General features: G+C 34.2%; 4 protein-coding genes across 9 annotated transcripts; 3 read left to right on the top strand and 1 right to left on the bottom strand.

Moving 5' to 3' along the window:
- The first annotated feature begins 41 nt into the window (after positions 1-41).
- Positions 42-3,442, top strand: LOC105156938 (DNAse I-like superfamily protein). Its single transcript, XM_011073209.3, has 4 exons — positions 42-1,037; positions 2,565-2,772; positions 2,856-2,985; positions 3,066-3,442. Exons 1-4 carry the CDS (start codon positions 262-264, stop codon positions 3,323-3,325), a joined length of 1,374 nt encoding a protein of 457 aa, XP_011071511.1. The 5' UTR covers positions 42-261; the 3' UTR covers positions 3,326-3,442.
- Positions 3,443-4,348: 906 nt separating this feature from the next.
- Positions 4,349-5,737, bottom strand: LOC105157064 (uncharacterized). The gene has a single exon (XM_011073359.3). The coding sequence runs from the start codon at positions 5,446-5,448 to the stop codon at positions 4,843-4,845; it is 606 nt and encodes a 201-aa protein (XP_011071661.1). The 5' UTR covers positions 5,449-5,737; the 3' UTR covers positions 4,349-4,842.
- Positions 5,738-12,207: 6,470 nt separating this feature from the next.
- LOC105156937 (SAGA-associated factor 11) lies at positions 12,208-15,054 on the top strand. Of its 6 annotated transcripts, none has more exons than XM_011073206.3 (4): positions 12,208-12,345; positions 12,765-12,976; positions 13,482-13,793; positions 14,565-15,054. In XM_011073206.3, the coding sequence occupies exons 2-4, from the start codon at positions 12,935-12,937 to the stop codon at positions 14,739-14,741; spliced, it is 531 nt and encodes a 176-aa protein (XP_011071508.1). In that variant the 5' UTR covers positions 12,208-12,345; positions 12,765-12,934; the 3' UTR covers positions 14,742-15,054. The 6 variants fall into 6 exon arrangements, with proteins under 6 accessions (XP_011071508.1, XP_011071510.1, XP_020547861.1 ...); XM_011073208.3 differs by having other exon boundaries at positions 12,241-12,345; positions 12,903-12,976; XM_020692202.2 differs by lacking the exon at positions 12,208-12,345 and adding an exon at positions 12,354-12,510 and having other exon boundaries at positions 12,903-12,976.
- An 810-nt stretch (positions 15,055-15,864) lies between these two features.
- Positions 15,865-20,678, top strand: LOC105156936 (PH-response transcription factor). Its single transcript, XM_011073204.3, has 9 exons — positions 15,865-16,246; positions 16,358-16,426; positions 17,908-17,964; positions 18,138-18,168; positions 18,332-18,427; positions 19,223-19,468; positions 19,650-19,692; positions 20,150-20,228; positions 20,365-20,678. The coding sequence occupies exons 1-9, from the start codon at positions 15,965-15,967 to the stop codon at positions 20,455-20,457; spliced, it is 996 nt and encodes a 331-aa protein (XP_011071506.1). The 5' UTR covers positions 15,865-15,964; the 3' UTR covers positions 20,458-20,678.
- The last annotated feature ends 2,927 nt before the right edge of the window (positions 20,679-23,605 follow it).

Genomic DNA, 23,605 nt, shown 5'->3' with positions numbered 1-23,605 from the left:
AATAATAGCCCCCATTTGTCAACCTCTAACCTTAGTTTTTTGGAGCAGTTGAGATTGTTGTTTTGTCCAGATAGCCAACTTTTCTTTCACATTTGCCAGCATTGTGCATCAACAAGACAAGAACCCCACCTCTTTACACTCATCTCCTTACATATCCAATCACTGGTCTTCAACAAATACACAAGTTATTTAGTTTCTGATACTTTCTCCACGCAATCAAGAAAGCCTTCACAACTTTCTTGCAGCAACCAGTTATCTTACATGTTTTATGTTCTCAGAAGGAGGTTTTGGCGCCTTTTCTCGAGGGTACGTTGGTTGGTATGGCGACGTCCTAGGCCTAAACTCATCGTCAGGAGGCTGAATGCAAGAGTTGAGCCGAAAAAGAAGCCGAAAATCAACTCAGCAGTCCATCAGAATGGCCATGTCAATGGCCCCTTCATGCAGGTTATGCCTATTCGACTAGCCACCTTCAATGCTGCCTTGTTCTCCCTTGCACCTGCCGTCCCAACAGCTGAGAAATCAACCGTTTTCGTGCACGAAGAGAGTGAAAGCATAACTGCCCGTCGTCCCAAAGGAATACTCAAACAGTCTCCACTCCATTCCATGATGAATGCATCAGAAAAATCAAAACCAAAGGTTTCCATTAACCTGCCTGAGAATGAGATTTCTTTAGCACAGAACAAGGTGATCAGCATAGTTGAGGATTCCTCAAGCAAAACATTCAGTTTCAACAATAGGATGAGATCTCCCATCTGCTTCCCTGCCGGCATGGCTAACTGGCTGACCGATGTCGGTTTGTGTGGAAGTAGGACCATTTTTGACGTGCTCAAAGAAGTAGATGCCGATATCTTGGCCCTGCAGGACGTGAAGGCCGAGGAAGAAAAAGATATGAGGCCGTTGTCTGATTTGGCTCGAGCGTTGGGGATGAACTACGTCTTTGCGGAGAGCTGGGCTCCTGAGTATGGCAATGCTGTTCTGTCAAAATGGCCTATCAAGAGGTGGAAAGTTCAGAAAATATTTGATGACAAAGATTTCAGGTATTTCTCACTTTCCTTTCCCATTCTTGAATGTTTAGCAGATATTCATGATGTCATATTGGAATTCCGCATGAAAACAAGTTTATGACTTTTGTCATGTCTAAAGCTTAATTACCCTTAAATTCCATCTCAAAATGCAAAAATTGCACTTTTTGTAAAATAAGTTTTGAAATTATACTCACATCCCTTTCAAAAAAAATTTTCTTTACATCCGACATTCTTCTGTTAGGGTTAAAATAAAAAAAAACGCTAACGTTAACAAAAAAGATTAAATAAATTTTTAATTTTACCCCTCATTTAACATTTCAATATATATATCTATAAAGAGATAAATTACATTTTTTCTATTATAAGTACAAAATTATTATATAAAAATGTTAAATGAATGGTAGATTTGAAAATTTATGTAATTTTTTTTAATGACATCAACATTTTTCGTTCAAATCATAACGAACGGAAATCAAGTGTACAATGAATTTTCAGAAGAAGTGTATGTACAATTTTAAAATTTTTTTTAAAAAAACAAGTGTAATTCCACATTTTAATAAGGGGTGGAACTGTAACCAACCCTCAACCTAATGATGCATCAGAAAAGCCTCATCCTTCTTAGGTTTAGGAATAGAGTTAATTATAATCTGAAAGTTATAAAAGTACAGAAACATTGGACGGGATGTCAGTATTCCATTTTCAAAATGTGATTAACTCTTAGAAATATTGGTATTAATGCGATTCGTCGTAATGTGATATTAAAAATGAGCAAATTATTCCCCTATAAAAAAATACTAAATTATTCCCTGTGTTTTCTAAAATAGAGAAATTTACTCCCCTCACGCGATTTCGTATAATCCATGCTCGTATTCTTTATCTTCTAATTTTTTTAATTTTTAATTATAAAATTATATTTATATCTTTACTTAATAATTATTGAATCTAATTCGATCTAAGGTTTACATTCAACTAACAAGATCGATTGTCTAAATTTTCTTTAATTTGAATTAAGGGTCTAGATTTACATTTGTATATTTATGTTATATAAATTTTACTTTAAAATATATATAATACATTTTAAATATATATAGAGAGAGGGGGGGGGGGGTGCAAGCGGGAGGGGAGAGAGGCTGGCCAGCGACAATGGGGGCCTGGAGGAGGAGGGTCGACAATGGGATTCGGTGAATGGGAAGGGGAGCGACTACGGCTAAAGGGTTGGCTCGAGTTGGGGAAGGGGGATGGTGGGCGGTGACTGGGAGCGGGGTGAGTGCAGGGTGAAGGTGCAGGCAACGGAATGGGTGGTGGTGAGGGTGGAGCTCAGAGGTGAAGATGGTGAAGCTTCGTGGACGTGATGTTGGTGGAGCACGGAGGGTAATTTGATAATTAGTTTTTCATAAAGGATAATTTGCACATCCCATATAATAAGAGGTGGCTTGCATTTTTCTCAATATATATACGTATATCAATGAGATAAAGAATTCATCATCAAAAAGAAACTTGCGCTTGAAAACTAATAGGAAGCTACATGCTTTGCACCAGGAATGTGATCAAGGCAACCATTGACGTTCCGTGGACAGGGGAGCTCAACGTTTACTGCACCCAACTCGACCACTTGGATGAAAGATGGAGGATGAATCAGATGAACGCGATAATTCAGACGAGCGATCAACCTCATATTCTTGCTGGAGGACTCAACTCTCTTGATGCATCAGACTACTCATCAGAGAGGTGGAACGACATTGTGAAGGTAATCATTTCGTTTTCTTTCAACAATGCCATTCATGTATGTCTCCCTGTTACTAAACGTCTACCATGGTATTGTCCTAGTAGTACTACGAGGAACTAGGAAAGCCGACTCCAAGAGTTGAAGTAACGAATTTCCTCAAGGGAAGAGAGTACACGGATGCCAAACACTTCCCAGGGGAATGTGAACCTGTAGTCATGATTGCCAAAGGCCAAAGTACATTTAACTTATCTTATACTACTAGTCAAGATATCAATTCCTTTACATCTTCTTGAAAAATTCTGGTATTGAAGCAGATGTCCAAGGAACATGCAAGTATGGAACTCGGGTCGACTACATTTTGGGATCCCCAGATTTACCATACAAGTTCGTGCCCGGATCTTACTCAGTTTTGTCATCAAAAGGCACCTCTGATCACCATATAGTAAAAGTTGACATTATGAAAGTAGCTGATAAGAGGCCGAAGAGCAATAGAAGACAAAAGAAACTGAAACAAAGAGTTTTCAGGCTAAGCAATTCTTGTTCTAGTAGAGGTATTTGGGAAATAAGTTGCTGAGTCAGTAGCATCCCAAATAATTACAGCATTCTGAGCTTGGTCCAGCTTATCGTTTTATTTGTAAGCAGATATTACCAATTAAAAGTTCATTCAAAGATAACCAAAGTGGAGCTTAAATAGCATATATATATATATATACACATATATAGCATATTCTTTGAAGAACAGATGACAGAGTCATGAGCTAAGGAACCTGAAAAATGATTCCTCAAGCTCTTTTCATCGACCAAAGTACTTAAACCAATATATCATAGACTCCTCTTGCATATCTTAAGGGATGCTAAGTTGAAGATGTAGATGAATTCTGGCTGGAAGGGCACGCCATGCTTGCTGGACATTAGTGCCAGAAACAGCCGGTAGCAACCTCATCAGCAGATCTTCTGTGTAGACTCAAGATGGATAGAAGCATTTCCACAATGGCCACAACAGCTCTTGTACAAATCCCCAAACCAAGCAGGCACATCAATGATCATTCTTACATCACCCTAATGTGAATGACTAAAACAAAGACAACTGATATAATATCCCAACTTTATATTACTTAAAGAAATTTCCATAAGTTTTTGCTACAGTCTATCCGCTTCACCTGGTATTGCGCTCAAGACAATGACCTCAATTAGGAACACACAGAATTCATCCAGCTCGATCCTCAACAATAGAGATCATCCCGACTAAGCATCATTGGAAGGTGCCATCGCCAGATGTCATTTGGTTTGAAAACAGGACACAACAACCAAGCAATCTCCAGTAGGACCTCCCAACTCCCCCACCCCCCACAACCCAAAGGGGGGAAAGAGGAGGACGTAGAACGACATCAAGTGAAGTCCCATCCCAATTCACATTATGCCTCTTGGCCCTTCAAACCTTCCTAGCTTCGAGTTGTCAAGATTACAAAAGCATTAATAACTATGATAACAAGAAGCTCATCAGCCCCAATCTACCACTTACACAGAACATGAAAACGCAAAAACAAACTCAACACAAAGAAAACGAAAAGAAAAACATAACTCAAATGCCCAAATATTTACAACCTAATAATATAAACATAATATTATTGCTACTGATGATTTTCATTGATGATACATACGACGCACAACACATGAGCTACGACAACAGCATATGATAGACATATGCATTTAACAATTTCTGTCGACTTCCCAAACTCCAACTAATCCCCAACCCAAATTACCCAGTTCAAAGCTACAAAGGCTAAGTACTTGTAGTAGTAGTAGTAGTAATTATCAGTGAAAGAGGTCATAATTCTTCCACCAGATCCACGTCGCCACATAATGATGTGCGTGAACAAATACAGAACCCCATAGAAAATAAGAAAAACTAGATACGAGACCACCTTCGACTGAATCGCTTCTCGTTTTTGCTTAGAGCTCCAGATCTTGTATATTCTTTCATCCGTATTGTTGAAAAAATATCTACGGATAGAAATCCAGATTCAAGATAATCTAAGCAAGAAAGCGAGTTCTTGATTTTTTTCTCAATCATATTCAGAATTGGGGAAATCATTCGAGACGAAGCAAGCGCCGCAAATCCCTCGTAGCACCGTCATCGAAGGGTTCGCTCTGGCAATCATTTGAGTCCCTCTTGTTGAAGAACGAAGGTAGAGGTACAGATCTGGGAGATGGCGACGAGAAAAAAGCCGATCCGGCGTAAACATCACCGGAGGAAGGCGCCCCTAGGCGGATCTGCTTCGGCACCATTTCCGGCAAGTCGGGTCCGATTCTCACCGTCCCGAGAACCGCTAGATCGTCAACCGGCTTTTGAGTAGGCGCCTCGGCGCTTCCACCACTTACTTTAGAAGCAAGCGAACTCAACGATTCGCCTCTTCTCAACAGCGTCACTTGCCCCATGACGGGGCCGCCACCGCTGACCTCAACCCTCTGCCGTAGATCGGAAACGCCGCCATAACTCGATCTCTTTGTCTCCGCCGCGGCGTTGAATCTCCTCTTATCCGGCTTGGGAGACGTCTTCCTATGTTGCCTCCGGCTCGCGTCTAAGTGCGTCAAGCTTCCGTTCGCCGGAAAATTCCTCCTGCGCGGACAAGACGTCTGTGGCACGCGGAACCTCTCAACCAACAAATCTTGGGGCCGTAACACTTCCGTCGCCATTTTTCACCTCAAAAAGCACCAAATCTAAAAGAAACCCAGAAATCACCCTAGAAATTTCAGAGAAAAAAGAGGGAACCCAGAAATATGTATATATATATATCCTTGCCAAACAAAATTAGGGTTTGTTGATAAATTGACAAGGGAAAGATAGAAGCTAAAAGTTTAGATGAATCAGTTCCCAAATCGTTCTCCTTCTCGTCTACAACTCCTCTTCCTCTACAGGGAGGGAGACCTCTTTTTCCCTATAATATTTCTTTTTTTTCTCACTCACTCAATTAATGAGGTAGTCCGATAGCGCAGCGGGTCATATATAGGAAAACAACTAGAGAGAGAATATCTAGAGCTCAATTTCCACTTTTGGTCCCTCATCTTAGGTTCTCTATGCATTTGGCCCCAATTGTTTCAAAATATTTGCATTCTGCCCCATAGTTTAATGTAATTTTTCAAATTTAGTTCTTTTAGTATCATTTTTGGATAGCAAAAATCAAAAATAATTCTTACAAGCAAATGATCTCCAATACCTCACTCTCTCTCCCTCACTAAAACTGTCAATATCCAAATATTCATATCTAACAACTACTGACAACTATAACAATCATATACTAATTATCGATATCAAATAACTGTATCTAATCAACAACTATTATTAAGGTATAATAACATCTAATGTGCTAGTGGGATTTGAACTCATGACCTTATTATAGTGATGGAGCCTCAATTTCGTCAATTGAACTACGCATCACTACCCGTCAATAATGCAATTTCATAGTAACATTTGTCTTGTCTTAACTAATTCCATATTAGAAATGATTTCAAGTTCTTAAACACGTATTTCGTAGCATTGTAATTGAATTCCAATACCTTTAGTTATTTGAAATTTTTCCTCAAATGATTCATTCAAATTAAAATTTCGACTATCCAAATGCAATATAAGTGTGCGTTTGGATTAATAAATTTGAAATTCTGAATTCCAAATGCCCAATAAAAAAAATTAGATAATTTTAAATTCAACGAATTTTAAATTATTCAACTCTAATTCTGAACTATGTTCTCCTGAACATTGATGGATCTTAAATTCTTCTAACTCAGAGACATTTCAAATTCAAATCCATCATCCCATATATTTATATTTATACTGTTATTAAAAATAATTATCGTATCAATTTTTAAATTTCGAAATTTACCCTTTATTTCATTCATTTTCTTCAAACAAAATTGCATAATAGTAATTTTAATATTTTTAATAATCCTACATATTATAATTTATGTTCTGTCTATTACCCCACTCCATATTTATTTTTCTCATGGATTTCTTTTTTTCCCCTCTCTTCACAATTCACATCATGTTTGTTTTTTTTTTTTTTCTTTATCTTACATATCTGTTCTTTTGTATATGACAGTGGGGGATGACGTGCCATAATAATTAGTATCTAAAAAAAAAAAAGCAAACAAACAAACTATGATGGGTCAACAAAGAATTTTCCAAAGTTAAGGTACTAAATTGCAAATTGGGAGAGAGAAAGGCGTGGACGATATTTCGCAGCGAGTCAGTCACCGCCCTTGGAGTTGGAACAACGCGTAAAGCAATTAAACAGATGAAAATAAAATAATAATAATAATAAAATTAAAAAAAGAAATAAAGACAAAAGGGGAAAATGCGCCGCCCTCTTTGATTTAAAATTTTAGGGCTGACTGGACCGGGTCAAGGATGTGGGGCCCGCCTAAGCTGATTCTGACGCCGTTTGATGCTACCGTTAGTTTGAGTTTTTGTCGGCTTCTCACGGATTGATTGTCGTGTTTACTTGGAATCCGTTTACTTTGAAAATGAAATTAAATGAGTAATAGAATTTTTTTATAATAAATAAAAAATTAAGAAAATTCGATCTACTTATATGTATCATCAAAATTATATTAATTTTATTAAGTGTTTACTTTGAAATATTCTAACGACTTTGATAGTAAAAAGATATTTTTAGCCCTTTTATTCCGAATTCTAGATTTAAATCAACAACAAAATTTACGTCCAAAATCATCCATTTGTCCTAATATTGCACGACCACCGTTGGAGACTCGGTTCATTGAAAAATTCGAAGATAATTTTTCGGAATTTTCATTGTCCAGGTAAAGAAATTATTTAGCTTTGTGGTGCTATTTTTCCAGCTAGCAATGCTTTGTCTTCAGATCTGTCAGTTATTTTTGTTTCGTTTTTATTTTGTTAATTTTAGGATATTTATTCCAGCTAATATGAATTACTTCTTTTTTTAAGAAACCAAGACGCTCAATTTTTAAAAAAATTTATAGAACTCTGGAAAGTTTCTATACAGATTTCTAGTAATTTAAAGTTGAAGTTATAATTCGAAGATGTATGAAAAAGGTTAGCTAAACTTAATAAAAATCGGTATTTTAGGTCGTTCAAAAAAATTGGGAGAAGTTTGTTTGAACCCATGTTTGAGTTTCGGAGAGAGTTTTTTTTTTTTTAAATAAAAAAAAAAGTTCGGACAAAGATTGTACCTGAGAGACGAGCTTATGTTGAGGAAAGAATGGCGGAATATTTCCACTTCCAAGACGTCTGAAAGAGATGGAGAAAGAAGAATGGCTTTGCACTCACTTTTTTACTTAAGATCGAGCGGTGTTTTGGTAAGTGAAAAGGGTTAGTCTCCGGACTAAATTAACACCACCTCTCAAGGTGGTATTAGTTATACAGGTGCAACAGTAATTAGTACTGAGCTTTGATTTTATACCGGGCCTCCATACAACAGAGTAAGCGCAATATTAACTTATACTAATTTTCTTATATAGACTTATCCATCAAAATAAACGGGGCCTTATATTTTATAGGGATAACTAAACTTCTTTTATTGAGATTTAGTATAATTACACATAAATTACTTATAATTTAAAAATTTATATTTAGTATCTTTGATGTTTGCTTTCGTCTACTAAATAAGTTCATTCGTTAGTCAAAATCTACTAAATTTCTTGATATTAACAGAAAAATCGGATAAAGATTTACATATACCATCGATTAACTTATTACTAATTTATTGCAAGTCAAATGATTTTTTTATTATCAAATTATCCTTATACATCTTCACCCATTAACACGTGTAAGAATCTTCACCATTAATCAAGAAAAATTTATTTGACCTGCAACAAGTCAGTAATAAGTCAATACATATTAATTTTCGTTCAGCTTTGTTTTGGTAATACAAACAAATTAGTGAATTTTGACTAATAAAGAGACCTATTTGTTAGACGGATTCAAATCTTAGGTTATTAAATTAATCTGACTTTTTTTTTTTTGTTTGTCATTTCATATTTTTATATTATTTAATTTTATTTATTTATATAACTCCCACTTTCCACTATTTTTTAGTAGCTTTTTTTTTTTTATTTTCATGGATGCATCTTTTTGCTTTCTAATATTATATCATTATTTTTTTTTCACCACTTCCTTATGCATTTAATATTAGCTTATTATATTATATATATTTATTAAATAATAAAAAATATATAAATATTTGATTTTAAATAATATTTAGTAATTATGCACATACATAGAGTTTGCCACAAACTTTTCTAATAAAAACCAATAGAGAAGTATTTAATATTTATATTTTCAATTATTTATTTGTATAGATAATCATTTATTATAAAAAAATGTAATAACAATATTGAAATTTTTATATATAATAATAATCCACAATATAAATATAATTCTAATACACATTTAGAAAAAATTACATTGCATTAATTATTTAAAAAGTAAAATCAAATACAGTATCATTTTTTGAGTATATTGTTCTCACATCGTAATTTTATAATCTGGTTTTACGTTGAAATAAATAAATAAAAACTCATAATTATATATTTTCCGTCAATGAACAAACCACAACCACATAACAAATATTCTTTTTTTTTTTTTTGTGAAAATGTAATTATATAATGATTTCATCAATTTTTCCATAAACGAAATATTATATTAATTTAATCAATACATCAATATAATTCAAAATAATAAATAAATTATATGATAACTCACATCAAGTGAGATAAATACTTACATATCCAGTGAAATTCGAACTTACAACTTCAAACGACATATCGAGAAGTGATAATTGGTTAAATGGTAATTTTACTTCTCTTGTTGTAATTAAAGATTGTTCGTAATTTCTTCAATCTCATTTTAACTGACATAAATATTATATCAGCTAAAAAAGAATAATTTTGTGCTAATTATTTTTTCTTGGTATAGAAATATATTTTAAATATAACTTTTTTTCTTTGTTTTTGTAATTTATTTATGAATGTTTTCAAAACAAATATAATATATATATATATATTATTTTTTTAATTTTTGTATAATAAAGGAAAAGCATATGGCAAATGCAAACACAAAGGGGGGGAAAGGTCTTTGGTGGGGTGTGTGGGGGGAAATTGCGACACGTACTCGATTGTTCTAACGGCGTTGAGAAAAGCATTTAATTGTGGTAATGCCGTTAACTTTAACGATGAACTGTCAATTATTTGGGGGACGAAAAAATATGTTCTTATCTTTGTTTTTGTCTTCAAATTATTTTCGGAATGAATCAAAATATAAATAATATTTGTCATCATATAAAAATATTTTATTTGAGTTTTTTTTAATTATTTTAACATAAATATATACATATATATACACAGATATATAAATATATATAAAAAGATATGATTTGATAATGAATAGTAGTTTTTGTCTTTCGAAACACAACATTAAACATACAATACTTATTGAAAATTATCTCCAAAAACAAATCGAAACATACATACTATCTCTAAAACATACTTGTTTATCTTTATTTTCTATCTCTATCTCCATAAAATATAACAAAATACTCAAAAAAACGAATCCAAACACTATGATGACAGTTGATGTTTATCCGGAATCCATCCAACGTCCGTGTGGCTGATGACCACTTGTCCTACTTATTATGGAAATTCACTTGTTCGCCACTTTTTTTTTATCTATGCTTCTTGTGTGAGGTACGATGATGATTGAATTGGATAAATTATTGAATCATTAGTCTAATTAATTGGATTAAATTAAAAAAATTGATAGGCTCGCATGTTGTATATGAATTGATTAAATAACAATGTATAACAATAATTTTTTATATAATTTATAAAGAAAATAATAATTTGACAAAAAAAAAACCCTTTGGAAAAATGCAAATTTAAAATCAAAATTTTAAATTTTAAACCACACAAACTCGTGAATTTTAAATCAAAAAGTACAAATCAAGTTGAAACACTTTATGCTATAAATATAGAAAAAGCTTAATTAGGTCAAAATTGATTTTGATCTCAGCGGTTTTAATCCTATAAATTGGTCTGGACATATGATCAAGTAACTCAAACTGACCTATCTTGAGAACATTGGTGAAGTATTCTCCATTTTAATTTTATTTGAGCTTTAGATTTTATCCTTAAAAAGATGCATAGCTAATTAAAGTAGGAGGACTTGAGGCTTATAAGCGTCGCAAACTCTTCAGCTGCAATCGATGTGGGACGCGTGACAGCATCATCAGCCACTCGTACGAGGGGCTTGGGATTAGCCAATTGTGAGGCATGTGAGGGAATTTGTCCATCCTAACTTTATATGAACCTCAAGGATGTTTTTTTTATCTATAGACGATATGAAAGAGCGGTAACATCATTGGTCCATACGAAGGGTTTGAAACGTGCACATAATTTCATTTCTCAAAAGAAGTGCTCATTATAATAAGCCGTGTAAAGCTATTGATGCCCTATTATTGTTAAATTTTGCTTTTACGTAAAATATATGTAGGGTTAATTATATTTAAACCTCCTCTAAACTATAAAATTATACTTTTTTTAAAGAATGTTTGAAATTATACTTACACACCCTCCAAAAATTCTTCATTTACATCTGACCTCCTTTTGTTAGAATTTGGACGAAAGCATTGACGTTAGCAAAAATAATTACATAAATTTTTAATTCTGTCCGTCATCTAACATTTTCAAGTATACAATACTTATAAAAAGATAAATGTAATATACATATATATGTACGACGTGAGGTTAAAATCATTATATTTTTAAAAAATATTAAATGAGGGATAAAATTAAAATTTTATATATATTTTTTGTAACATCAGCATTTTTTTGAAAAGCTCTAATGAAAGAAGATTAATCGTAATCAATGAATTTTTGAAAGAATTCTAAGTGTAATTTTAAGATTTTTTTGAAAAATTATAATTTTCTATTTTAAAAAAGGATTTAACTATAATTAACTCAAAAAAAATAATATAACTTTCATCAAATGGTACATTTGTACGATAATCCAAAATTAATTTGAATTTGAGAAACATTTCTTGAAATGCTCTAATCAATATCATTTATTTTTTTATCATACTGGTATTAATTTCTTATAAAAAGTTTTGATTATTTCGATTCTGATCACCTCTAAGGTGAAAATTATTCCCAAATTGAATTTGTCGAACATCAATGAATTATATAACAAGTACAATACACTTATCTTGTAATAAATATACAGTTTTGATTAAGTGATAGATCACATTATTAATATACTATATTTGGAAAATTGTGCAAGCAATCTTCTTGTGATATTACAAATAAGCAAATTACCCCCCTATAAAAATAATTTTAACAATTTACCTTTATATATTTTTAAAATACAACAATTTCTCTGACATAACATGCCTGGGATCACAAAATTTGCTGGTACATGGCTAAATTGTCTGTTTATCCTTTCCCGTAGAGGCGCATTTTGTTATCATAGAAAGCGCTCAGCGTGGAGCAAGAAGCGCTACCGAGTTCACTGTCTCTTTTCTTCGCTGATTGACGCTGTGCAGTGCTTAACAGTCTTAACTTCAGGTACTTCTCGAGTTCTTTTTCTTGGGCTTTTCATATTCTTTTCGAATTTACTCGACCTTGTCGTTTGCATTTCTCGCTTCTTCGCAATTTAATTTGATGAAAACCCTAATGGGTCTGTTGGTTCTACTGCCAAATTGATAGATTCTTACTCAAATTTGTCGCTCGGCAAGTTTCAGGACCCGATCTCTTTACTTTCTGATTTGAACAATCGTTTGAAGTCATTAGTATAAGTTGCTGTTCTTGTTGATCTGCAAGTTCATTTTGAAGTTACCCTTCTGCCCATTTGTATGGTTAGTGTGCGTAAAATGCTGAATTAATTCTCAAGGAATTAATGGATCAATATTCTGTATTTGTGATTTTGGAGTTAGTAGTATGGAAAAAGAGGAAAAGGGCTGAGTTCGGTATGTTTATATTTTCAGGTGGTGGTCTGATGGTGTGGTTTTGATTGATTCCGAATTAGATTTTAAAAAACAGGGAATGTTTCTCAAATTCTTTTCTGTTTTGAATTGGTATTTGGGCCTTTGTTACAAGCTCATAAGTTAAATTTCTTGCCTCAGCTGATAAGCATTGTGGTTCTGTTGTTTTGTTCATGTCAATGTCGAAAGAGGATGATCTATCTTCTAATTCAGAGGTAATTGTTGCTCCAGTCATTTAGTTCTTGAGTTGTTTAATTTATGTCTTTATTGTTTTCTGTTTCCCATATGTCGTTCTTGTGTAATTTTGTTGCAGACGTTTAGTGCAGCAAATTGGGGTTTCAATGGTAGAATACGGTAGTTTGGCTTAGTTTGCTGGAAGTAGTTTGCCACAACCAATAACGAAACTGTTTGCATGTTTGTTCCATCAGCTGTATGTTTGCTGACGAAACCGAACTGACCTTTGGTTTTCAACTTTGTCGATTGTGTTTTAAATTTAAGAGTTGTGTGGCTTCTGTTATTACAATCTTGTGCCCGTTTCTTTGTTCATTGACTGCATATTCCGATCTACCTAGGTAAAATATTTCTGTTGAACATTGGACTGTGTTTCGACCTTTGGTGATTATGTTAATGATTTCAAAAAATGTTTGATGGCATGTCGATGAAATGGTGGTTGTGAGGACGTTGATCTAGATTTTGCTTGTTCTTCGGTTTGATTTGCAGCTCTTATCAGACGTTTTCCAGTACCTTCTTGATTGCATCATTGTTGATGTTGCATCGGAGTCCCACCGAATTGCTAGGCTAGGACTGGACCGTAATTTGGATGAAGAGGAAGAGGAATTGAGATTGTCTGCGGATGCACGAGCCAGGACATCTGAAACGTGCCACAGCAGTGAAGCCAACGGCAAATATATTGTCGATATATTTGGGCAAACTCACCCCCCAATCGCAAATGAGATCTTTGATTGCATGAACTGTGGCAGATCTATAATGGCCGGAAGATTTGCTCCTCACTTGGAGAAGTGCATGGGCAAGGTGATTCCTTTGCACTCATTTCTTTCATATATATGATCATATGTACTCAGATTTAATTACGAGAACTACCCATTGGAGCGATTGTAATTGCTGACTATACCTCTTTTTGAAAACTACAAAAAGTTTCATAATGTTTGGATTCATTTTTTGAGTATTTTGTGGAGATGGAGGGAGAAAAACAGATATAAATAAGTATGTGTTGGAGATAATGTGTATGTCTGAATTTGTTTCTAGAGATAATTTAAAATAAGTGTTGTATGTTTGATGTTCTATTTTGGAAGACAAAAGTCATTGTTCATTGTCAGATCATGTCTCTTATATATATATATGTATGTATATGTTGTATGTTTAATGTTATTTTTGGGAGACAAAAGCTGTTGTTGCATGTTTATATATATATATATATATATATAAATATTGTATGTTTAATATTGTGTGATGCGGAACAAAAACTACTGTTCATTGTCAAATCCAAACATTGAACATAGAACATATACATATATATATTAATGGGACATGATTTGACAATGAACAGTAATTTTTGTCTCCGAAAACAAAACATCAAACATACAACAAACAAATCCAAACATACACACTATCTCCAACACATACTTTTTTATCTCTATTTTTCTCTTTCTATCCCCGCAAAGCACTAAGAAAGTGAATCCAAACACTAACATGTTTTTGTCATGTGGCATGTGCCAATCTAATATATGTAGCATCCATCCACACTCTCCATTGTTCATTCTCTCCTCAATCACTCATACACAGGGGCGGAAGGCTCGTCTGAAGTCGACAAGAAGTAGCACAGCTTCACAAACCAACCGGTATTCACGAGGAAGCCCTCTTTCAAGTCAGTCCCCTTACTCAAATTCCACCGCCCTCAACCAATTACCGAATGGAAGTGCAGGTAATGAGCATCTGAACGGTGCGCTGGAAGAGCCGTGACACGTGCAGACCAAGATATACCATGGGGCTTGTGGGCGAAGCGTCATGCAGGACTAGTTAGGATGCCAAATATCTGTGCAGATTTTGCCCTTTGAACAACATACATACATTTCTCACATAGTGAAAAAGTATGTTATGCAGTGATTATGATGCACTTGCTAATTAGATAGCTATGCCACAGTTGCTTTGGTTGATCATCTGTAACTATTCTATACACGACTTGTAGTTCCAGAATATGCTCTCACCCGTTGCCTGCATTCATCAATATTTTACAAGTATTTTTATATACCATCTATAAAAGATGATGTATGTACGCAGAGTCTAATTTAGTTGACGAAGTTAAGACTCTACAGTCGTAAAGTCATATATTCGAGTCCCATCAATGTGTGTTTCTAAAAGTAGTTGTTAATCCATTGTAATAGTAGTTGTTGGTTAGTTATAGATAATTGATTGAGTTAATTATACTTAGACCATCTCTAAAAATATAATATTACACCCCCCCCCCCAAGAAATTTTGAAATTGCATTTACACTCTCTCCAAAAATTATTCATTTACAATTAACCCCCTTTCGTTAGGCTTTGAAGGAAAATATCAACGTCAGCAAAAATAATTACATAAATTTTGTCCTTATTTAGCATTACGTCGTATACTTTAGCATTTATAAAGAAATAAATGTAATATATATATAATATGAATGAGGTTAAAATTATACATCTTTCCCTAATAAGTACAAAATTATTACATGAAAATATTAAATTATGAATAAAAAAAATTGTAATTTTCCTTTTGATGAGATCAATACTTTTTATCCAAAATCTAATAAAAGAATGTCATATTTAAGCGGTGAATTTTTTAAGGAGGTGTAATTATAATTTTAAAAGTTTTTTAAAAAATATGTGATTTTGTACTTCTAAAAGCGCTCATATAATTAACCCTATTTAATATTGATAGTATTGAAATCAATTTACTAAAATAAGAAATATTATTATAAATTAAGTAGAGATGTGTAAAAGTTTCATCCACATAATTAAAAATAAAAAATAAAAAAGATATTTAATTAAAAGCACACGCAATCTCTTATCCGAAGAATCGACCTCTAAAACACGTTGTGGTGTGGCTGCAGCAGCGTACACACACGAACACACTATAAAATCCAAATTTAAAAAAAAAAAAAAAAGAAAAAGGAAAAGGAAAAAGGGGGAAAAACGACAAGACTACGGCGATGTTGTCCAAAGAATCGGGAGGCGGTCCGAAGTTCGATCTCCCCGAGGAATTGCTGGAGGTTTTGCCCTCGGATCCCTTCGAGCAGCTCGATGTGGCGCGCAAGATCACCTCTATTGCTCTCTCCACGCGTGTCAGCGCCCTCGAATCGGAGGCGTCTTTTCTCCAGCAGCAGCTCAGCGACCGTGACGCTATCATTGCCGGCCTCGAGTCGCAGCTCCAGTCGCTCGATGCCTCCCTCAGCGACGCGGCGGATAAGCTCGCCCTAGCTCAGGAGGAAAAGGTCGGAATTACGGAGACCCGACTCGTTTAAGCACCTGAACCCCTATTCGGTTCCACTGCAAATGTATGGTTTTCTTGTTGTTTATGTGATTTTGGTGTTTGGGAATTGTAGGAGAGCTTGATGAGGGAGAATGCCCAGCTGAGCAGTACTGTGAAGAAGCTGAATAGGGATGTTGCTAAGGTATTGTTTGGTTCAAGTTTTAATTTGTAGTCAACGGCTTCTAGATTTTCTGGTCTCTTAGGATGCAAAAACAATTTCTTTTCTAGTGTGCAATTTGTTTCTGTTTTCGGAAAATTCTTACCCAAGCAGATTGGGTACAACAACATTGATCATGGAGCAATTGTGATACATTTAAGTGGCTTCTTGTACACCAATCAGAAATGTCACTTTATCTGTGGCATACATGGTGTAAAATTGGTCATTTTCCCTGGTCGAACCACAATGCAATAGAGCAAGTGCCACTTTCTCTTAAGTATACACTAAATTACACGACAAATATATTGCATTTGTTATATAATTAGTTTAAGTATGATCAAACCTGGTCTGATTTTAGAATTTTCTTATGTTTTTCTTTGTGTAGATTTCATGTTTCTTGCATGCGTTGGTATAGATGATCAGTTAAAACAATGAATCATGCCATGTCAGTACAATGTACGAAATTTTGATTGGTGTTTTCAGGCGTGTCATGGGACAATGTTTTTTATGTATTAGGTGGTAAAATCATGGCAATTGTGTGTTGCTTTGCTTATTACTTCGTTCTAGCTCATACAAAGCACAGTATTCATGGTGCTTGATTTACAGGAATTGTTTGTAAATCTTGTCTATGTCATTCCTATTTATAGCCATAGCACTTAGCATTTTCCTTCCGATAAATGCTGTCATTCTTGACAAAGTTTGTGAAGTTGGCCATTGCAATCCCTTTGATTGGATACCCTAGTATCAAATTGAATTTAAGATTCTTGTAATCACTCGATGTAGGCTGTGTTTCCCAAAATAGCATGTGTTGGATATTCGGTCGAGTTAGTGGACCCATGACTCAATATACATCCATATTTGAGTTAGAGTTTGAGTCTCCTATATACATGTTGAAATAAAGACTCCTCTGGGATAAACCCCTATCTAGGATAGAATTTGTAGTCTTCTAATTATGTAATGGGATATGGACCCATCTTAGAAATAGGTTTATGACCACCACAGCTCCTCTCTTTTCGAGAATCCATACATCCCTTACTCTAGTAGTGATCCACCAAGGCGAGCAAGGTACGTTTGTGGTGTGCACAAGATTTGGAGCAAGATCCGACGTGGGGTAGTTCTTAAGATGTTCGTGGGGTGACCTCGAATCAACGAGAAAAGCGATGTGTTCATGATCCATAAAAGGCATGGGCTTGTAGACGATGTTGATCCGTATGCATGGATCAACATGCTTCTGCTACTTAAAATTAATTCGATCCACAATTATGTGCCTATATGATCAACATCTGTGTGGATATAATCATTTAATTATATGCGAGATTTATTAATGAGATAATATATGAATTATGGATTGTTATTTTCCAACAGCATGCACATAATCTCGTTGTCAATATAATTCTTTTCCTTTTTGGTGTGTATGTGTGTGTTTTATCGATATTGAGGTTCTTACGGTTTCCGATTCATTGCAGTTGGAAGCCTTCAGGAAGACGCTTATGCGGTCGCTTCAAGAGGATGATGACAACCCTGTAAGTGATTAATTTTATATATTTTTGCCATAATTGTCCTTGTATGCGCTTCTCGTGCAAATATATATACACAAATATGTGTTTGTGTGTGTGTTGGGGGTAGGGGAGGTAGGCGGTGCTAATTGATTGGGTTGCTCATCTTGATTTTGGTCTGACGGTCTACTGTGCCGCAGGTTGCCGCCCCAAATGTATCAAGCATTACAGGTATGTAGATTTGATTTCCTGCCGCCATTTAGACATTTATGCAGACTCTTGTGTCTGCTTAAATTAATTTATGCTTTTTGGAAAGTCCAAGTGGCAATAAAGTAGATTGTAATAATTATAGAATTTTGTTGAATTATTTGTTCGATCGTGTTTTTTCTTTCAGACGACGAAGCTACCTTGCCACCCACCAGAACAGCCTCCATGCGTAGCCAGTTTTCTGATGCCGGATATTCAAATGCCGAGGACACTGAGACTGAAGGTATGTGTTTGTCAAAGTTCCTTTCTCAGAGTAAAAAGGAACCTCTTCCAGACTAAATGTTTGTAAGAAGTTGCAAGATGTGCAAAAACAAGCACCATGTTTGGTTTCATTTTTGGACAATCTCCGAGACAAGACAAACACTAATGTTTGCCTCTTTGTTTTCACACTTTGTTTGTGTTTTTTTTTTTTTTTTTTTGAACTTTTTATATATAATAGATATATACACACTTCTATATATATAAATATAATATAGAAGAAACATCATTTGACAATGAACAGTAATTTTTGTCTCCAAAAAATACAATATTAAACATACAATATATATATATTTGTATATAAAAAATATATAAAAGAGACATGATTTGATTTTTGTCTTCCAAATCCCAACAACAAACATACACCACTTATTTTAAAATACCTCTAAAAACCAATCCACACACACTCTATTTCCAACACACACTTATTTATCTCTATTTTTCTCTCTCTATCTCCAAAACACAAAACAAAACACTCCAAAAACAAAACTAAACATAATGTTTCAGTTTATGTGGTTTTGAGATTAATGACAATCATCTGTCAATTATATATAACTCAGCGCTTTAAAAATACGTAAATTACAAATTTACCACTGGTAGTAAAGTGCATGCGGAAAGGGCTATGGGCGTCGCCCTCAAACCCTATGGTTGAGTCAGGTTCCCAACTCTGACCTCATTTTCTTTTTCTCTTTTCGTTTCCGCAGATGCATCAAAGTGCATAAGTCTTATAGTTTCACTCATTCTTTTCATGTCGTGACAGTCGTGAGGCCCCGTATATCACAAGGCCTGCTGCTAGCATCCCAAACTAGCACGCCTCGGCTTACGCCTCCCGGTACTCCTCCAAGTCTGTCCGCATCCGTGTCTCCATCCAGGACACCCAATCCTTTGTCTCCAAGGCGGCACTCAGTTTCATTTTCAACATCAAGAGGCTTTTTCGATGATAAGTCTTCTATGTCTTCAAGCCAGTTCAGTTCAACGTCGAGCTTGGATTCGGGATCACAATCCGGTTAGTTTCCACAACTGGATGTGTTTCCATGTCTTTTCATAGCAGCTGAAGTTTCGGAAACGGCCCTTTTTAGGAGGACAAAATTCATTGTCTATGATTGGAAGTCAAACTTTTTTGCTCATCCATAATTGCTAGAATAACAATCGGACTAACTGTTTATTACTTTTCGTGCTTATGTTAGGGAAAACACGAGTGGATGGAAAAGAATTCTTTCGCCAAGTCAGGTACTTGTGGTTTCTTATATTCTTCTACTCCTAAGTTAAATTTTTCGTATTTATCAGTCCGTGTACGAAATTTCCTGACAAATGGTCGACGAATTTCTCCTGCATCCACATTCTCCCCAGTCTCTTTAATAGGGATGAAGAAATTGTAAAATTACAATAGACAGCTGCTGATAATTTATTTACTAAGATGCCTTCAAACATATGAAAATTATCAAATATCCCTGCGAATAAAATGTATAGATGCCAAAATATTTTTAAAAAAATAATAATATTGGGCAGACATATGAGTACAGTCAGATTCCACGCTCCGACATTTATTACTCAGTTTTCTTTAGTTAGCGCCATTATTTTGTACTCGAGCACTCTTACATTCAACAATATTACAGTTGATTGCTATCAAATTCTATGTGCTCATATTTTGTTGCTTTTCTTACTAAAACCTCATCGGCTTCATCAGGAACCGGTTATCGTACGAGCAGTTTGGAGCATTTCTAGCAAATGTTAAGGAACTCAACTCCCATAAGCAAACTAAAGAGGTATTGTGACCATACATACATACATACATACGGACGACGTTCTCTACACCCTTAATTTCTTGTACTTTTTCGCCCTGAATATGCTGTGTGCATCGACGACCTATCTTGATGTTCTTATGTAATTTGATTATACTAGGAAACTTTACAGAAGGCCGATGAAATCTTTGGCCCGGACAACAAAGATCTCTACGCCATTTTTGAGGGCTTGATCACTCGTAATATCCAGTGAGACGACGATATATGCATGTATGTGGATTTAAATTTATTAGCATTTTGTGTTGATGATGATAGATTTTGAGGTGTAATTATTCTTGTAAAGTCAGTCTTATCATTTATTTTTTCATGACCATTGTAAACGGGAGTTGCAATAAAGTTTGTAGCAATTTACAAAAATTTCATTGTCAATGTTCAACATGAATAAAAGAATTCTGCCTTTGTGATTTCTTGTAATATTTCTTTTAGGGTTAAGCTACTTTCTACCCTTTTAGAAGCCATCTAGTTTTTATTTTTTGTTTATAAATAAAATAATGGATAATTTACACTGTCCACCCTTGAAGTTTGGTGTAACTGTACGTAGAATTTTTGTGGTTTGAGAAATTACATTTAGTACACCAAACATTTATATATGTCTAGCAAATAGATCCCTCTGTAAGGTGAAAATTCACTAAATCTATTGATATTAGCAAAAAAACTGAATCAAAATTCTATTTACCTTCGATTGATTTATTACTGGCTTATTGTATGTTAAACAGATATTTTTCCCAATTATCCTTATAAATCTTCACACGGGTGAGGATGTATAGCTTCATCCTTATAAGGATAGTTTGGTCAGAAAGATTTGTTTGACCTATTGTAAGTCGGTAACAAAACAATCGGAGGCAAATATGAATTTTCATTCATTTTTTTGTTAATGTCAGCAAATTCAATTGACTTTAACAAGCGGATGAATATATCTATTAGACAGAAATAAATGTTAGAAACACTAGATGTAATTTTCAAACTACAAAGCGTCTATATATAATTACATCAAATTTTATAGAATGACGATATAACTATTCTAACAAAAAGAGTACGAGTGGCATTCTACAAACTCGACGATTGCAATTATTATAGTTGACTGAACGTCGTAAAAAAACCATGATCCAACTACTTAAGGATGACTTGGATCCCAAATCCCAAGTTTATCCAGGCCCACTGTGCATGAACAACCTCAATGATTACATGGGATTATTTGTTGACTTGTATGTCCTAAAATTCCTCTCCTGAAAGAAAGAAAAACAAATAATAAAAATATCCATGTTTGTAAACTTTTTTTATTATAAATGAATCGAATATTTCGATTCGAGATAGTTAAATATGATAAACTTGTGATAACCAAGTCCCAATATTATCTTTTTTTTTATTATTATTATTGGTAAAAATGATTAAATTGGAATAAATTCGTTGTACCTATCCCAACTAAAATAACATAACCTCCACGAAATATCAAGTATTATGAGCCAGCTATGTTAGTCCATCTTACAACCATATAATGTTGAGGAGTTTTACGTTTTAAGTGAAATTCAAACTCGTAACATTCAAATATAAAATCGAACACTTAATTACCAGAGCACCATGTTGATGGTACCTAGGTCCAAACGTTGTCAATGTTCTATATATATATGTGTGTATGTATATGTCAAATGGTAGTGGAGTGGACAAATGAGAGATTCCAATAATTGAAAGCAATAAGATGTCCTTTCATATGATGCTCATTGTCTTGTCCAAAAGTTTGAATAGTAGTAGACCACTACCAAAGCATAAATTCCATCAACACTAATATGGTCTCCTCAAGATCACTAAGGTGGCCCCAAACTGAAAAATTTTGACTAGACCTTCTTGCAACATAAAATTCTTACATACATAAAAGATTTTTACACTATGAAGTTAAAAAAAGGGTAATTATTATAAATGGTTTCTTGATAGTGTATTTAAAATCAGTTTAGTTTCTTCATTTTCATTTCCTAACATTATCATAAAGTTCATATTTTATTTTATTTTATCTATTGGTTAATATTTCAATGTAAAAGTCATTTAAACCTGGTCATTTGACCTACACATCATAATATACATCTTTTAAAAATATTACATATTTGCTTCTGAAAATATAGTATGTGCAGGTCACACGATCATGATCAAGTTTGGAAGACTTTGTTGTCAAGAGTTGGCTAAGGGGCTGGAATGAAATAAAATATGAACTTTATAGATGATAAGATGAGGGGAAAAAAAAAGATGGGGGCTAAACTAAACGGCATTTATCATATTTGGAGGGAGCGTAACTTGAGACGATTCGAGAACATTGAGAGATCTCTGACTATAGTCGCTAGTGTTATTATAGAGGATGTCAGACTACGTATTCTTAGTATTAACTTGTCGAGCTCTGTTAGTACAAGTGCACTAATTCTAAACACAAATATAAGCGAACATTTATGACAATTACCCTAGTAAAAATGATGACATGTGTAGAGGTGGTAATTGGACCGGTACCCAGTAAAACTAGCCCCGAACTGGCCGCTCATGCTCCAAAAATTTGAATGCCCCTAAGGTTTAGAATCTCTTCTCTCTCAAATACTCAGTTGATAAATTAAAAAATTGTCTTACAATACTTGACGAGGAGGAAGATAAAGAAGTTGTTACTAATATTTTATTGTGAATTATTTTGTTATGAATAATTTTATTCGTACTTTAGAATTTATTTTTTGAATTTGAATATTTTATTAATAATTTTATTTGTAATTGATATGTTGATTCTTTTAAACATTTGTGGAATAAATAAATAAAAAATAATTGGGTCTATCGGATTAGACCAATCTCGATGAACTTTGTACTAGGATGGACCGAGTCCTGAGTCCTTCCCGCCCCATTGTCACCCATAGTCACATTATCAATTGTGATTGTATACAATTAATAACAATGTTGATCTTGTTGTTTTATTTTTTCTTGATAATAATTTCTTTCTTTATAGTTGATACCTGGGATGACACCAGCATGCCACAAAGTAGTAAACCTAACTAGGCTAGACTACCCTTAGCTTATTGGTGAGACATAAGCCAATTTAGGTTCAAATTTAGTCCGTTGATTACCCGTCCAACTCAAGGGACTCGTTAGCCCCGCTTCACACCTCAAATGACACACCACCTCGAAGCCACGTCGATAAACATAACAATTATAACTTGTTGGATAAATTGACAAGTGACCATTCCCCTTCTATAGGCTACTTACATGTTGATGCGGCAGAATCTGTTCCTGTTAACATAACAAACAATATCACAAAGAAAGTAGATATCCCAAAAAATCCGAGGTATATCTCAACTATCCCAACAACCTCTATATTTCTC

Source organism: Sesamum indicum, linkage group LG3 (assembly GCF_026168435.1).
Source record: "Sesamum indicum cultivar Baizhima isolate 11 linkage group LG3, ASM2616843v1, whole genome shotgun sequence".
Taxonomy (NCBI): domain Eukaryota; kingdom Viridiplantae; phylum Streptophyta; class Magnoliopsida; order Lamiales; family Pedaliaceae; genus Sesamum; species Sesamum indicum.
This window is presented reverse-complemented; position numbering and strand designations above follow the sequence as displayed.

What these genes read in the sequence shown, in the direction of transcription:
- LOC105156938 (XM_011073209.3), top strand. Translation starts at nt 262, where the DNA reads ATGTTTTATGTTCTCAGAAGGAGGTTTTGGCGCCTTTTCTCGAGGGTA. An exon ending in TTTGATGACAAAGATTTCAG is followed by an intron (nt 1,038 to 2,564) that starts GTATTTCTCACT and finishes GCTTTGCACCAG; the next exon opens with GAATGTGATCAAGGCAACCA. An exon ending in CATGATTGCCAAAGGCCAAA is followed by an intron (nt 2,986 to 3,065) that starts GTACATTTAACT and finishes GTATTGAAGCAG; the next exon opens with ATGTCCAAGGAACATGCAAG.
- LOC105156936 (XM_011073204.3), top strand. Translation starts at nt 15,965, where the DNA reads ATGTTGTCCAAAGAATCGGGAGGCGGTCCGAAGTTCGATCTCCCCGAG. An exon ending in AAGAGGATGATGACAACCCT is followed by an intron (nt 17,965 to 18,137) that starts GTAAGTGATTAA and finishes ACTGTGCCGCAG; the next exon opens with GTTGCCGCCCCAAATGTATC. An exon ending in GAATTCTTTCGCCAAGTCAG is followed by an intron (nt 19,693 to 20,149) that starts GTACTTGTGGTT and finishes CGGCTTCATCAG; the next exon opens with GAACCGGTTATCGTACGAGC.
- LOC105156937 (XM_011073206.3), top strand. Translation starts at nt 12,935, where the DNA reads ATGTCAATGTCGAAAGAGGATGATCTATCTTCTAATTCAGAG. An exon ending in ATCTATCTTCTAATTCAGAG is followed by an intron (nt 12,977 to 13,481) that starts GTAATTGTTGCT and finishes TTTGATTTGCAG; the next exon opens with CTCTTATCAGACGTTTTCCA. An exon ending in TGGAGAAGTGCATGGGCAAG is followed by an intron (nt 13,794 to 14,564) that starts GTGATTCCTTTG and finishes ACTCATACACAG; the next exon opens with GGGCGGAAGGCTCGTCTGAA.
- LOC105157064 (XM_011073359.3), bottom strand. Translation starts at nt 5,448, where the DNA reads ATGGCGACGGAAGTGTTACGGCCCCAAGATTTGTTGGTTGAGAGGTTC.